Genomic DNA, 15,453 nt, shown 5'->3' on the forward strand with positions numbered 1-15,453 from the left:
GTGGCGGTATGTAAACCGCTCAGCGCAGGAATGCATAAGCAAGCCGTAAAAATAGGCTTCGGCCTGAGAGCCCCGGAGACTGATGGTGCCGTGAAACAATGCTGTCCATCAGCGCCGTGTTTAAACCTACCTGAGGCCGCGTTGACGACACCTCGCACGCGCTGCACACCGGCGGAACGCAAAACACACACTGGACGAGTCTTAATGCACGCTAGCCACCAGCTAAACACGAGCACACACTAAACAAGCCTGACACGCGGTGCACTTGTTGGCGGGCTACATCTAAAGGTTTATCTGAGTAACATCCAATGGTTCGGATTTTCCTCAGGATCTGAGGAAAATCTGGGGAAAATCCGATGGACATTAAAGTATCATCTGAGGCACAACTTAGGAACATCTGAACACTTTCTCCACATGTTCTCCACATGATCTCCACATGTTGATGACTATATGCTCTGTAAGGTGACCTTGGGTGTCTTGAAAGGCGCCTCTAAATTAAATGTATTATTATTATTATTATTATGTTCTCAACACGTACCTCACATGTCGAACCGGTCCGACTCCTGTCCCTCCTCGTACCTTCAGTCAGTTTAAATAGAACCATTGGGCCATGGAACCACCTCCTCTAGTCGGGAGCCAGAGGCGCTGGAGTCAGAGGGAGTCAGAGGGAGGCAGAGGGAGTCAGAGGGAGGCAGAGGGAGTCAGAGGGAGGAAGAGGGAGGGAGAGGGAGGGAGGGGGAGGGAGAGGGAGGAAGAGGGAGGCAGAGGGAGGCAGAGGGAGGCAGAGGGAGGGAGGGGGAGGGAGAGGGAAGGAGGGGGAGGGAGAGGGAGGGAGAGGGAGACAGAGGGAGGCAGAGGGAGTCAGAGGGAGGGAGAGGGAGTCAGAGGGAGGGAGAGGGAGGGAGAGGGAGGGAGAGGGAGGGAGAGGGAGGCAGAGGGAGACAGAGGGAGTCAGAGTGAGGAAGAGGGATGAAGAGGGAGGCAGAGGGAGGCAGGATGGAGGGAGAGGGAGGGAGAGGGAGTCAGAGGGGAGGAAGAGGGAGTCAGAGGGAGTCAGAGGGAGTCAGGGGGAGTCAGAGGGAGTCAGGGGGAGTCAGAGGCCAGGGGCGCGTGTCACCAGTGGGACCAGGGTGCCTCTTTGTGTATTGCCATGACACAGAACCACAGACGCACCTGCCTGCAGAACATCTGAGTCACACGACTGTGGAACCAGAGGGAAGACCTCCTCCACCACGACTACGACCAACACTCCCTACCTCCTCCTCCTCCTCCTCCACCTCCACCTCCACCTCTTCCACCTCCTCGGGCTCCTCCTTCACCACAACCTCTATCTCCTCATACTCCTCCTCCTCATACTCCTCCTCCTCCCCTCCTCCTCCTCCTCCTCCTCCCCCTCCTCCTCCTCCTCCTCCTCCTCCTCCTCCTCCTCCTCTTCCTCCTCCTCCTCGTCCTCCTCCTCGTCCTCCTCCACCTCCTCCTCCTCCTCCACCTCCTCCCCTCCTCCTCCTCCTCCTCCCCCACAACCACTACCTCCTCCTTCAACTCCTCCTCCACCTTGTCCTCCTCAACCAAATCCTCCTCCTCCCTGACAACCTCTAACTCCTCCTCCTCCTCTTCCTCCACCTTTTCCACCTCCTCCTTCACCTCCCCCCTCCTCCACCTCTTCACCTTTTCCTCCTCGTCCAATCCCACCCCCATCTCCTCTACCTTCTCCTTGACCACCTCCTCCTCTTCCACCTTTTTCCACCTTCTCCTCCCCTTCTTCCACCTCCTCCTCCTCCACCTCCTCCACCTCCTCCTCCTCCACCTCATCCTCCTCCACCTCTTCCGTCAGGCTGCTCTCCGGCCTCCCAGACGAGGAGACCGCAGCCTCATTGTTCCGAAGCTAACAAGCTAAATGTTAAATGACGACGTGTCAGCAGGCATCAGTCAGCGGCCGCGCGACATGAGACAGACGCCGCCGCGCAGAGAGCCCAACGCCAGATAAAAGCTCTGGGCTGAGCCGCGCGTCACGCCAGACACAAGAGATTTGATTAATGTTCTAACGGGCTGGACAGTAAGTACATCACTAGCATTAACACACACACGCGCATACACACACACACACACACACACACACCACACACACACACACACACACAAAGATACACACGCACGCGTTCACTCGCTCGTTCACTTACACACACACACACGCGCGGTTGCTCATTCACTCATTCACTTACACACTTGCTCACACACACACATACACACACACACACACAACGCTCACTCACTCACTCACTCACGTACACACACACACACACACGCTCACTCACTCACTCACGTACACACACACACACACACACGCACACACACACACGCACGCACACACACGCACGCACACACACAAACACACACACACACACGCACACACACACACACACACACACACACACAAAACGTGCGACAACAGTAGCTGCCCTCCTGTGCTCTGCAGCAGACTGCATGCGATCATGTGATCATGTGATCTATGATCTAATAGGGGCGGCGGCCTGGGGCCAGTGATCTGGCTCTCTTCAGCCGCAGTGGATGTGACAGAAAAACACAACAAAACCACAAGGAGACGCCGAGAGAGACGACCTTAGTACTGCTCTAGAACCACCGTCTCTATAGAACCACCGTCTCTATAGAACCACCGTCTCTAAAGAGCCCCAGTCTCTATAGAACAATCTCTAAAGAACCATCTCTACAGAACCATCATCTCTATAGAACCATCTCTATAGAACCATCAACTCAATGGAACCTTCATCTGTATAGAACCGTCTGTAAAGAACCTTCTCTATAGAACAGTCTGTATAGAACCTACTCTATAGAACCGTCTCTATAGAACCGTCTCTATAGAACCGTCTCTATAGAACCGTCTCTATAGAACCGTCTCCATAGAACCGTCTGTATAAAACCGTCTCTATAGAACCGTCTCTATAGAACCATCTGTATAGAACCGTCTCTATAGAACCGTCTCTATAGAACCGTCTCTATAGAACCGTCTGCATAGAACCGTCTGTATAGAACCGTCTGTATAGAACCGTCTCTATAGAACCGTCTCTATAGAACCGTCTGTATAGAACCTTCTCTATAGAACAGTCTGCATAAATCCTTCTCTATAGAACCGTCTGTATAGAACCGTCTCTATAGCACCGTCTCTATAGAACCGTCTCTATAGAACCGTCTCTATAGAACCGTCTCTATAGAACCGTCTCTATAGAACCGTCTGTATAGAACCGTCTGTATATAACCGTCTGTATATAACCGTCTCTATAGAACCGTCTCTATAGAACCGTCTCTATAGAACCGTCTCTATAGAACCGTCTCTGTAGAACCGTCTCTGTAGAACCGTCTCTGTAGAACCGTCTCTGTAGAACCGTCTCTATAGAACCGTCTCTATAGCAGAGCCTCTACAGATGCCTTAGGACCGCGGGCCGTAAATCAGCTGCCGGTCGGAGCGGTATGCCGACCCATCGCCGAACCCCAGCTCCTCCACCTTCTCCACCTCCTCCTCCACCTCCTCCACCTCCAGTCCCAGCGTCAGGTGGTCTCCTGGCTGCAGCCCGACCCCTGACCCCGGCTAGGCCCCACCGGAGGAGTGGGCCTCGAGTGCGGCTCTCGCCTACCGTTCCCTTTGTGCTGGACAAGAGCTCGCATGGGCCACGGGATCGTGGGAAGGCTCGCTTGCAGAGGGGGGAGGGGGGCGCAACGCAGGGGGGGGGGGGGCGTAAATCACCACTAGCATCATGCTACACCACTAGCATCATGCAGCTAGCATGCTAACGCTAAAACTAGGATGCTAACCCTATCCTAGTTATCCATACAAAACTAAGACGATAACTCTAATGTAGTTATTAAACTAACCTAGCAGGCTAATCGTAATGTATTTATCTTACCCTTACCTAGCATGCTAACCCTAAGCCACTTATCCAATCCTAACCTCGCTTGCTAACCCTAAACTACCACGCTCACCCCCACCTGGCATGATCTGACCTTTCCCCTCCATATCCTCATGCCCCCCCCCCCCACCTCTCAGCCCCGTGTACGACAACCATCCAATCAGAGGTGGCATGGCTGAGATAACGACCAATCATGGTCTGAGAGATGAGAGCATTCCTGCGGTTATTTTAGGGTCTCACTGATATGGTGGCAGGCCCGGAGCGGGCTGATATGTGTCATACTAGTAACTATGTAGTCATTCTCAGACGCTTTATGTAAAGACAGGTCAATAAGGAGCTGGTAGGGGTTAGACAGTACAGAGACAGGTCAATAAGGAGCTGGTAGGGGTTAGACAGTACAGAGTCGGGTCAATAAGGAGCTGGTAGGGGGTTAGACAGTACAGAGTCGGGTCAATAAGGAGCAGGTAGGGGTTAGACAGTATAGAGACAGGTCAATAAGAAGCAGGTAGGGGTTAGACAGTACAGAGACAGGTAATTAAGGATCAGATAGGGGTTAGACAGTACAGAGACAGGTCATTGAGGAGCAGGTAGGGGTTAGACAGGACAGAGACAGGTCATTAAGGAGCAGGTAGGGGTTAGACAGTACAGAGACAGGTCATTAAGGAGCAGGTTGGGGTTAGACAATAAGAAGATCGTCATTAAGGATGGAGATATATTAAGCATGTTCTATAAGTTATATTTGTTACATATTATGATATCTTAACCATGCTCTATTACGTGCTATATCATACTATGCATGTTCTTTTAGTTTAAAAATGTAAAGCTAATTGTTTGAACAGCATTGGTGGGAGGTTACTCCCACGTTGTTGTCATGGTTACTGTTGTCAAACTCTTTCATGGCCTACAGTAACACCTCATAAAACACACACACACACACACACACACACACACACACACACACACACACACACACACACACACACACACACACACACACACACACACAGCATGTTCACCTCCTCCTCCACCTCCTCCATTTCCTCCACCTCGACCTTCATCTCCTCCCCCCACCTCCTCCTCCTCCTCCTTCTCCACCTCCTCCTGCTCCCCCTCCTCCTCCTCCTCCCTCCCCTCGCTCCTCCTCCTCCTCCTCTCCTCCTCCTCCTCCTCCTCCTCATCCTCCTCCTCCTCCTCCTCCTCCTCCTGCTCCTCCTCCTCCTCCTCCTCCTCCTCCTCCTCCTCCTCCTGCTCCTCCCCCTCCCCCACCTCCTCCTCCTCCTCCTGCTCCTGCACCCTCCTCCTCCTGCTCCTCCCCACCTCCTCCTGCTCTCTCCTCCTCCCTCCTGCTCCTCCTCCTCCTCCTGCTCCTCCCCCACCTCCTCCTGCTCCTCCTCGGTGTAATGCGTTGTGCCCATGCAGACCCAGACCTCCGTGGCCCCGGCGTCCTGGAGAGCAGGAGGGGAGGGGAGCAGAACCACCGGGCCCAGAGCTTGAGACGGACCCAGCTCTGCTCCTTATGCCCTCCATCCGCCCTCCACGGATCAGCCTCCGGACGAACCATGTGATCATAATCCAGCACATCCCACCTCATCCCTCATCCCAACATGTGACTGTGCTCACCTCTCACTCCAGCCTTTTGTCTTACCATAACTTACAAAAACTCTTTCCCCATGCTTTCCCAACGACTGGGAATACCAACTGGGAATACCAACCGCTAGCCTGAGTCTGATGAGGTCCCTATTAGCATCAGCCGGGCCCCACCCACTCAGAGTTGCTTTGGTTCTAATTAGAGACCGGGTGTGTGTGTGTGTGTGTGTGTGTGTGTGTGTGTGTGTGTGTGTGTGTGTGTGTGTGTGTGTGTGTGTGTGTGTGTGTGTGTGTGTGTGTGTGTGTGTGTGTGTGTGTGTGTGTGTGTGTGTGCTCTTTAACAAGCTGTTTCTGTCTTTAAGAGCTGAAAGGTAAATGAGGTGAGGGCCGGTTGACCTGAACACCTGGTAGTCACAGGTACACTGCGGCTCTATTCACAACCGCCACAACATAACATACTGTTTTGTTGTGGAGGTTGTGTTGTTATGTTATGTTGTGGAGGTCTTTATAGAGACCTAACATTCTGTTATGTTATCAGTCTTTATAGAGACTACTATACTGTTCCGTTATCAGTCTTCAAAGAGAACTAACATCTGTTATGTTATCAGCCTTTATAGAGTCTAACATTCTGTTATGTTATCAGTCTTTATAGAGTCTAACATTCTGTTATGTTATCAGTCTTTATAGAGTCTAACATTCTGTTCAGATCAATGCATCTTAAAGAAACTGCTTGCAACTGGCAAGTGCTTGAATAAGAGTCCTAACATATCATTCTGAGATATCTTGGGATTCTCGCTGCTCGCCGCAGCAATGTGAAGCCATCTGTGGTCATACAATACAGCATGGGAGACTGGAGACAGGGTGCAGACAATAGCGTTATGCTAGGATTTAGAAGCTGGGGATTCACCGGCTTACCCTGAAAAACCAACACAATTTCAGAGAAGGTACCCCACCTGGAGGGAGACTTGTGAATGATGGTACTGCTTCTTGGCAACTTGTGAGAAACAATTTATGTGGTGGGATCTCCACTTTTTTCGTTGTTATAATTCCCCTTTAAAAACTAGCGTCTCATACTTCTGGTGACAAACAGGTCACGATGAGGTTAGTGTTCGCCATGATGAAGTAGTTGCTGAGTACCTGCATACAACCTCAAAGCACTCTGCCCTTTGACTAAATCTCTTGAGACTTAACGCTCAAGAAGTGCTACAACTAACTCCACTGCTGCAGCTTCCTGCGCCTTCTCAAACCGGGAAGCTGTGCTCTGAACCTGTCTTGATAACAGCTCCAAAAAGCTAAGAGCCCGAAGAACTAATAGCGCTCCGAGCTAACAGCTAACGGCTGTAGCATCCAACAGCACCAACAGCGCCAAGAGTTCTATGTGAGCCCACAGCCTTAACAGCTTACATCACTACCAGCTCTAACAGATCAAACAGCTTATAAACATCTGCTAGCTGTTAGATATCAAATAGCAGTTATAACAGCTCAGATCGCTAATGGCTAACGGCTCTAACTGCTAACAGCACTCAGAGCTCAGACAGCCAATAGCTCTAACAGCAAACAACACAGCTAACCGCTCTGACATCTCTGAAAGCTCTAGCAGTTAACAGCTCTAGTAGCTAACAGCTGTAGCAGCTAATAGCTCTAGCGGCTCCGTCAGCTTACAGCTCTGGCGGCTTCTAAGAGCTCTGAGCTCTAAAAGGTAACAACTCTCACGTCGACCAACGCGGACAACTCGTACAGCTCCTAGCTCTAGCAGCTGTAACTACTGTAGGAGCTCACATTGAGAGGCTTAACAGAGAGCCGAAAGGCTGCGCAGCCAGCATTCTATTTATTTGAGTTGCATCCAGCGTAAGCACTTTGGAGAGGGAGGAAGCGGCTCTATTGAAACTCTCATCTGATGACACAAACAATTACAGAGAAAACCCATAACATGGACAAGATGGCCGCCCTGACCTCGCTGGAGCCATTCCCACCCGAGCGAGGGCGGGGGGAAGGAGAACAGTGCTACTCCATTGATTCATGTTCTTTATTTTCTTCCGTTCTTTCCTTTCTATTAAATAAACAGATTGTGAGGGCGTATTTCATTTCTCCGCGTACTGATAGGAAGCGTTTCAAGTGTCACCAAACGATTCAACCACTTCTTCATGACTGATGGCTCAGGCTTATTCTGTGTAGAACATCGAGAGTAGAATATGGACTTCGATTTAGAAAGTACAATATAGAATATAGAATAAAACATTGAATATAGAACGTGAAATGCAATTTATAGAAAACAATATAGAATAAAGACTAGAACATAGAATAAAGATCATTCAATGCAATTTAAAAAAATACAAACTAGTATATAGACTACAAAATTGAATATAGAATATGAAATCGTTGCAGAATATGGAAAACAATATTCTTCAAAGAGCTTGGTTAGATGGGGAGAACCACCTCCAGCTGGACTTCAGTCCGACCACGGAGCTGGGATGGACCTCTGATGGAACCCTGGTTCCATCCAGGAGGAGGTAGAGACGTGGGACTGGGACAGGGTTCCTGGGAGGGCACTAGTACCCGGACGGGCCGCCCTGGACCCGACTGGTCTTCTCAGGGGGTTCTCGGACGTGTACAGTAGGCTGCTGCAGATGTCTCTGGTAGAACATCTGCACGTTGTTGTAACTTTGGTTGGAAGGAGGAAACAATGCTAGAGAGGAGGCCTCCAGGCTAGGGCAGAGGAAACAAGGCTAGAGAGGAAGACTCAAGGCTATAGGATGCATCAAGGCTGGGGAGGAGGAATCAATGCAATAGGAGGCATCAAGGCAAAAGCAGCCATCAAGGCTATAGGAGGCATCAAGGCTATAGGAGGCATCCAGGGTGGGAGGAGGAATCAAGGCTATAGGAGGCATCCAGGGTGGGAGGAGAAATCAAGGCTATAGGAGGCATCAATACTCATGTACATTGTTTAGTCAGTTGACTGTGTTTACTGTTTATCGTTGAAATAATTGTTTGCTATTTGTCTATTTTGTGTTCTGTATATCTTTATTTTCAAACTATATTCCCCTTTATCGCTGCTTCGAGATTTGAGATGGGATAATTCCCCACCATTAATTAAGCGTTATCTCAATAGAAAATATGGAACAGAGAACATTCAACATTGAAGACGAATATGGAATGGAATATTAAATACACTGCAAAAAGTGGAATGAAGAATGTGTGTTGAGTATTCCAGTGTGTTTGACTTTATGGGAACAATTAAATATTTCTTCCTTAGACCTGCATCTACAAAAGCAGACACAGCCCAGGCCCGAGCAGGACGGTGTGTGTATCCCTTGTGAATAACAGACAGAGCGCGGTGACTGGCCATCTATCGTCCACGCGGTGAAATATGGTTCAAACTACTGCAGCGTAAACACGGTCCACGCTAGAGGACTTTTATGGAATATGTCTCGCTGGGAGCGGACGCCGGGAGATTTACGGCCGTATTTAGAGAAGAGGCAGCAGAAAATGGTTTCTAAATAGTGTCAAGGTCAAGCAATGTAATGGGATAATGTTTAAACAGACGAGATAAGACGCCGTGTTTGTGTTGGAGGCGACGCTACTTGTAGAGCTTCGGGAAATTCTTCTAGAAGATAAAGAGAGAAGAGTCGAGAAGATAGTCCAGAATGAGAGGAGAGGGTAGGAGAGTGGAGAGGAAAGGAGGAGAGAGGAGAGGAGAGAGGAGAAGGAAGAGGAGGGGAGAGGGGAGACGAGGGGAGGGGAGAGGGAAGAGTAGGGAGGAGAAGTGGATAGGGGAGAGAAGATGAGAGGAGAGGGGAGAGGAGGATAGAAGAGGGGAGAGGAGGGATGAGAGGAGGGGTGAGCAGAGGAGAGGGGAAAGGAGGTGAGGGGAGTGGAGAGGAGGGGAGGGGGGGACGTGGACATCAGGGGTCTATCTAGAAGATACCCCAGCAGACTACCTCCCGCTGAGCTGAGTGGCTCGTGTCTCCCCCTTGGAGCGGCCCTAGCTTGGTGTTTCAGCTCATGCAGAATCTGCTGCTGATCCCACATGAAGATCAGGTGGAGTGCAGGCCTACAGGGCTCTGCCCCTGCATCCGACCATCTGCATCGTTCTCCTGCAGCAAGCTTCCCCCAACACATAAAACAGCAGGAGGCCGCAGGTCGTTCAGGCATCAATAAACGATTGTGGAGAACAACGACAACACTGTGACCCAACCTCAGATGATATTCTGATCCTGTTTCCTTTCAATCTCAAATATATATATATATATATATATATATATAAATAGAGAGAGAGAGAGAGAGAGAGAGAGAGAGAGAGAGAGAGAGAGAGAGAGAGAGAGAGAGAGAGAGAGAGAGAGAGAGAGAGAGAGAGAGAGAGAGGAAGACAGAGATAATAGGCCTATTATATATAAATATATGAATCCAAATCAAATGAATCCATACATTATTTAAATCGATATAATGATAAGCCATTATCCATAACGTTCCAATAATAAAGATAATACAATAACAAATACAGGACAGGGAATTCATCCACAACTTTAAACTTCTGGAAGTTTCATAACTTAGCTCATTGTGATATTTTAAAATATGGCCTGACGATAAATCATGAAGAGTTAAAGCTGCGGCTTCTGAGGGGGGAAATGAAATGTTACCATCAAAGATTAATAAGGAAAGAGATAAATATAAATAAAGATAGTTCAATAAAAACTGTTATTAAAGAGCTATAAATACGACTTTAAAGACAAAGAGATCGAATTAAGAAATAGATAAATAAAGATATATAAATAAAGAATTATACATAAAGATGTGTAAAATAAAGAGTTATAAATATAGATATATTAAATTAATATATAAGAAAATGTGGTATAAATAAAGATACATGAGATAAAGATATAAAATGTAAAGAGACAGAAATAAAGATGCTTAGGATAAAGAGTACCTCATTTTTAAACTGTATTTATTCTAATATAGTTATTTAAATAAAGAAATTTAACATAAAGAGTTGAATTAAGATATATAAATAAAGATAAATAAAATGAAGACATGTAAATGAGGATAGTTAAAACAACGATTTATAGAGATTTTAATAAATTGAATAGATACGAAACAAGAGATAAAAAACAGAGATTTTAATAAAGAGATATGAATAAAGGGTTCACAGAGGTGACTGCGGGAGCACCAGACGTAATCTGAAGCAGATTTTGAATAACAAGGAGACCCCAACCCTCACGACGCTCTGATTGGCTAACGGGCTTGGACTAGCCTCTTATTGGCTGCTCGGCTCCCGTTAGGCCTGGTCTGCCATTGGCTGCCGACCGCCATCAGATTACCTCATCATATAAACCTGATGGGCCTCGGATCCAGAGCTCACATTTCTCACGGATGACGAGCAACCGCGATACCCGACGTTTGGAATCTAAAATCGCACTTTCCTGTTTCATTTTTGACTTTTGACTTCTCCTATCCTTTCGTTTTTTCGTTAAAGTGAATCCAAGTGTGACTTTTGCCTGACTGAAACTGAAACTGAAAGGCAGTCTTTACTTTTATCCAACCGGTGATTCGGTGAAGGATGACGTTGGTCCTGCGGTGAAGCGGCTCGTGCCTGCAGAGTCCTCTCGTGTTGGATGTCATTCTGGTCCACAGTGGTTCTCGTGAGCTCGTCTTCCCGGCAGCAGATGAGCCTCGCGGCCTGACCTCTCAGAGAGACCCCGTGATCAGCAGGTCAGTGATCGATCAGATCCGCCATGAACGTGATCGGCAGCTACCAGCATCACCACCTCATGCACGAGACCTTCCCGTTCGTCCCGCGGTGCGCCCAGGAGCCCTACCTCCACAGCTGGGGCCCCCAGGCCTACCCGGCCGAGGCCGTGTACGGGGGGCCCCCGGGGGGCCACGACGCCCCGCTGGAGGGGCTGTCGGCCCGTGGCGGCACGCGCCGGCCACCGGGGCCCAAGAAGGAGCGACGGCGGACAGAGAGCATCAACACGGCCTTCGCGGAGCTCCGCGAGCGGATCCCCAACGTGCCCGCGGACACCAAGCTGTCAAAGATCAAGACGCTGCGGCTGGCCACCAGCTACATCTCCTACCTGATGGACGTGCTGGCTGCGGACTGCGGCCACGCCGATGGCTTCAAGGCGGACATCAAGAAGTTCGACAACCGAGAAACCAAGCGCAAGCGAGAACTGGTGGGTGCCCAGATGTGGAGGTTCAGTGGGTGTGTAATGGTGTGTTCAGGGGGAAGTTGAGGTTCACAGGTCTGACTTGAGCCCTGATGAACAGCACCGAGGTCCGGTAGGCCTAGTAAGCCGAACCCTCCCGAACAGGGCCAGTATAACTCGAATCCTCCCGAACAGGCCCATTTTGAACCGAACCCTCCCGAACAGGTCCAGTATAATCCGAATCCTCCCGAACAGGGCCAGTGTAACCCGAAAAGGCCCAGTATAACCCGAACCCTACCCAACAGTCCCAGTATAACCAGAACCCTACCACATTACCAGGCTTTCATGCTTTTATTAAGTTGGCCATTCAACGATTCAGTCTGATACAACTTTCCTTTAAATCTTGAAGTGTTTAAATATTGTTGTTATATTTGAAGAGTCATAGTTCAACATTTTAATAATGATTAGCTCCATGGTTATATGTCTTCCTCTCTTCTTGTTTTCGAAATCAATTAGCAGTTTAAATGATACTGGTGTTTGAAATAAATATAGTGGGCCTACATATAAGATAATAAATATAATTCTATACATATGCCTACATAATTCATGTCCTATTTAATAAGGCTGGATCAGGCCTGGTTAATGAGGCACCACTCTTAGGGAGACTGAAACTAACTAAACGAACCGATATCTTTACTGCGAGTTAAGTTGAGTGGTCCTTCCTTGCTTCACTCGGTGCTTATGCTATTTTATATCTTCTGAGAAGAGAAGCGTTAGTTTATGTCCTAACATGTTTAGATACAATATAATTACATTTAATTCAGTTGTAACAGCAGCACATATTTCTAAAGATAAAGGTATAACAAAAAATAGGGGCAATAATGAAGTAAGAATAAAGTCTGACTCTTATGCAACTGAACAGATGTTTGTGAGTATAAATATCGGGATTTAGATCAGTCAGTTAATGACGCCTTATTTATCGGGTCTCGATGAGTGAATGTGTAACAGTGCCTATAGGCTATACAAATATGGGCAGGCTGCCTATAATACTGAATAGGCCCTTTAGAGATGTAGGCTACAATCAAAAATAGATAGCAGTTGTCTGTATATGTGAGGTCTATTTATACAAAATTGTATGCATAATATGTCATTATATTGTTTCATATAATATAGATTATTTATGATTTTGTGAACCTTTGGTGTTTCAGAGCGTAGGTTCTCTGTTATTATATAGGCTACTGTAATGTTATAGTTTATACATGTATATATATATATAAACTAGTATCATTGAATAACACAATATAGCGCTATATAATGTACTATATCATTAAATGATTTAGAATCCATCTATATTGGTTCAAAACGACGAGCAGGATTATCTATATAGGCGTATAATATAATTAGGCCTATATAAAGTACAATAGGCCTATCTCATACGTTATAATCGATAAACTATCTCCAGCATTGTGCATATAATATAATATCATAATATAGGATATTATATGATATCATAATAATCTAAGATGTGCTATTATATAATAATATATTATATTTCATAATATCATAATAATATATGATATTATATAGTGTAATAATATATTATATAGTATTATATAACAATATATAATGAGAATATTTAATCTATAATGATATCTTGTTCCAGAGCGAATGGCTCAAGGAGTGTGGCTACTATTAAATAGGTAGCCTATATAACTGTTATTACCCGGCTCTTCTCAATGCCGTGGAACGCTCCGTTCACTTGCATGGGCCCTTCACAACTTCCGGTGGTGAATTATATTTGATAATTAGGTGGATTATATTTGATAATTCACCGTTGCTAAAGGTAATTGACCGCTCTGAAGGAAAACAAAGGATTTTTTGCCTCTAATTACGTCTTTGGTACCACTCCGCATATTAGTCCGGTGACTTGTCAACCCCAGCGTCTTCGGTTGCTAAGCGACGTCAACGTCTTTGGCGGACTATTTCTCTGCTGATCAACGCTACGAATGCTGGTTACAAATGAATTGTAAAAAGACTTTTGTAATTGTAAAAGTTATTTTTTCTAACATATTATATGATGATTTATGGTTGGGTATTAATTAATCTATGATCCTTTTCTGGTTCCAGAGCGACGGGCTGCAGGAGTCGGCGGCGGGGGAGAAGCGTCTGAAGGGCCGGACGGGCTGGCCGCAGCAGGTCTGGGCGCTGGAGCTCAACCCGTAAAGCCCGGGAGAAGTCCTGAGCGGGTCTGGGCCCTGGACCTCACCTCGAGGGGACCATGGGCAGGACTGGCCTCTGGACCTCAGCCCGTGAGGACCTGAGCGGGGCTTGGCCCTGGAGCTCAGACCTAGGGGACCCGGGGCCCACACTGTAGGGTTATGAAGGAGGCAGGCGCCTGGTCCCTGACCGGAGAGACACTGAGACCTGGTGATGATATCGGAGACTGTCCGTCCTGTTGCTGTTTGATGTTGGATCTACCTCAGAAATATCGTCCGTTTAAGAAGATTTAATCCATTAGGACTTTTAGGCTTCGAGAGATTGGACGAATAGAACAACGTATTCATTATACATGCTGTATGGTTATAATAAAGGATTGTTATCGTTATTATATTATAATAAATTATAATAAAGATTTAATTTAGGACACACGTGTTCATTGGACTGTCTGATTGCTTTGGATCCGCGTCCACATGGTTCAGGATTTTATAAAAACTAGGTTAAATTAAAATAAAACATTTTTTAAAACATTATTGAAATTAACTTCAACCATGAACTATGAAACCTATTAAATTACTTCAAAATATCCTCCGAGTAAAAAGTCAAAATGGAAACACAACCACATTAACCTGCGGCCATGGAGCTGAAATAACGTCATTTTTTAAACAATAACAGCTTTTTTACTACATATATTCTATCTATATCTAGGCCTATATATATATAAAAATAAATTAAAAAAATACATAGGCTATAGAAACAATTTAGATATTAAGTTATTTAATCTAGGTATATATAGGCTAAGGAGAAACATCTGAGGATATATCCGAGACAGTGACTTTCTCTCTTTCTGAATACTGGTCTCAGCAAGACGTTTTTAAAAATAGAAAATATCTTATGATACTAAAATATGACATATTTAGTTGATCATGGAATCGGTGGGGAAATCTAAAATACATTTTCTCAGGAGTCCCTATTTCTTCCAAACGCCCATACCGAGGTCAGATTTTTCTTGAAGAGTCTCGACCTTTGTTTAAAATATGCCCAACATTGAGGAGTTTCTTAGAAGGCTCATAGAAAAACTATAGGCTGTTACTTTCCCCATTGTGTTTTAGAGCATTAAAGCTGGAGCAGGAGAATCCTTCCTCTGAAACACATGATCAGCTCTTTACTCCGGTCTACCTTGACGAAGACTCCAGTCTGCTTGAGGAAGACTGCGGTCTTCTTGAAGAAGACTCTGGTCTTCTTGAGGAAGACTCCGGTCTAATTGAGGAAGACTCCGGGCTTCTTGAGGAAGACTCCGGTCTGCTGAGCGCACGGACATATAGTGCACGCAGCCGACTGGGTCAGACAGGTGGGCTTTCCAAATATTTAATTCAGGCCGAATGATTGATTGATTGATGATTGATGGATTCTAAGATAATTAAAAAATTAAGGAAAGCGAACAAACATGGTTCTAAGCTAAATCTCTTACCCTATCTTCAAGCATACTTTGACCAACAGTCCTCCGTGGTCTCTGGGCCATCGGGGTTACGGCGAAACCGTGGGGCCACGGTGCTGCTTGCACCAAGACTGAACCGTTTGGC

At 46.6% G+C, this 15,453-nt stretch overlaps 2 protein-coding genes across 2 annotated transcripts in view; both read left to right on the forward strand.

Annotated features, from left to right (window-relative positions):
* Positions 1-15,453, forward strand: part of ik (IK cytokine) — a 99,364-nt gene that overhangs the window by 63,422 nt on the left and 20,489 nt on the right. The gene's annotated exons all lie outside the window — the stretch shown is intronic.
* On the forward strand, positions 10,846-14,297 carry LOC132462034 (heart- and neural crest derivatives-expressed protein 1-like). The gene is made up of 2 exons (XM_060057585.1): positions 10,846-11,680; positions 13,781-14,297. Exons 1-2 carry the CDS (start codon positions 11,240-11,242, stop codon positions 13,874-13,876), a joined length of 537 nt encoding a protein of 178 aa, XP_059913568.1. The 5' UTR covers positions 10,846-11,239; the 3' UTR covers positions 13,877-14,297.

This window comes from Gadus macrocephalus, chromosome 7 (genome assembly GCF_031168955.1).
Source record: "Gadus macrocephalus chromosome 7, ASM3116895v1".
NCBI classification, from domain to species: Eukaryota; Metazoa; Chordata; class Actinopteri; order Gadiformes; family Gadidae; genus Gadus; species Gadus macrocephalus.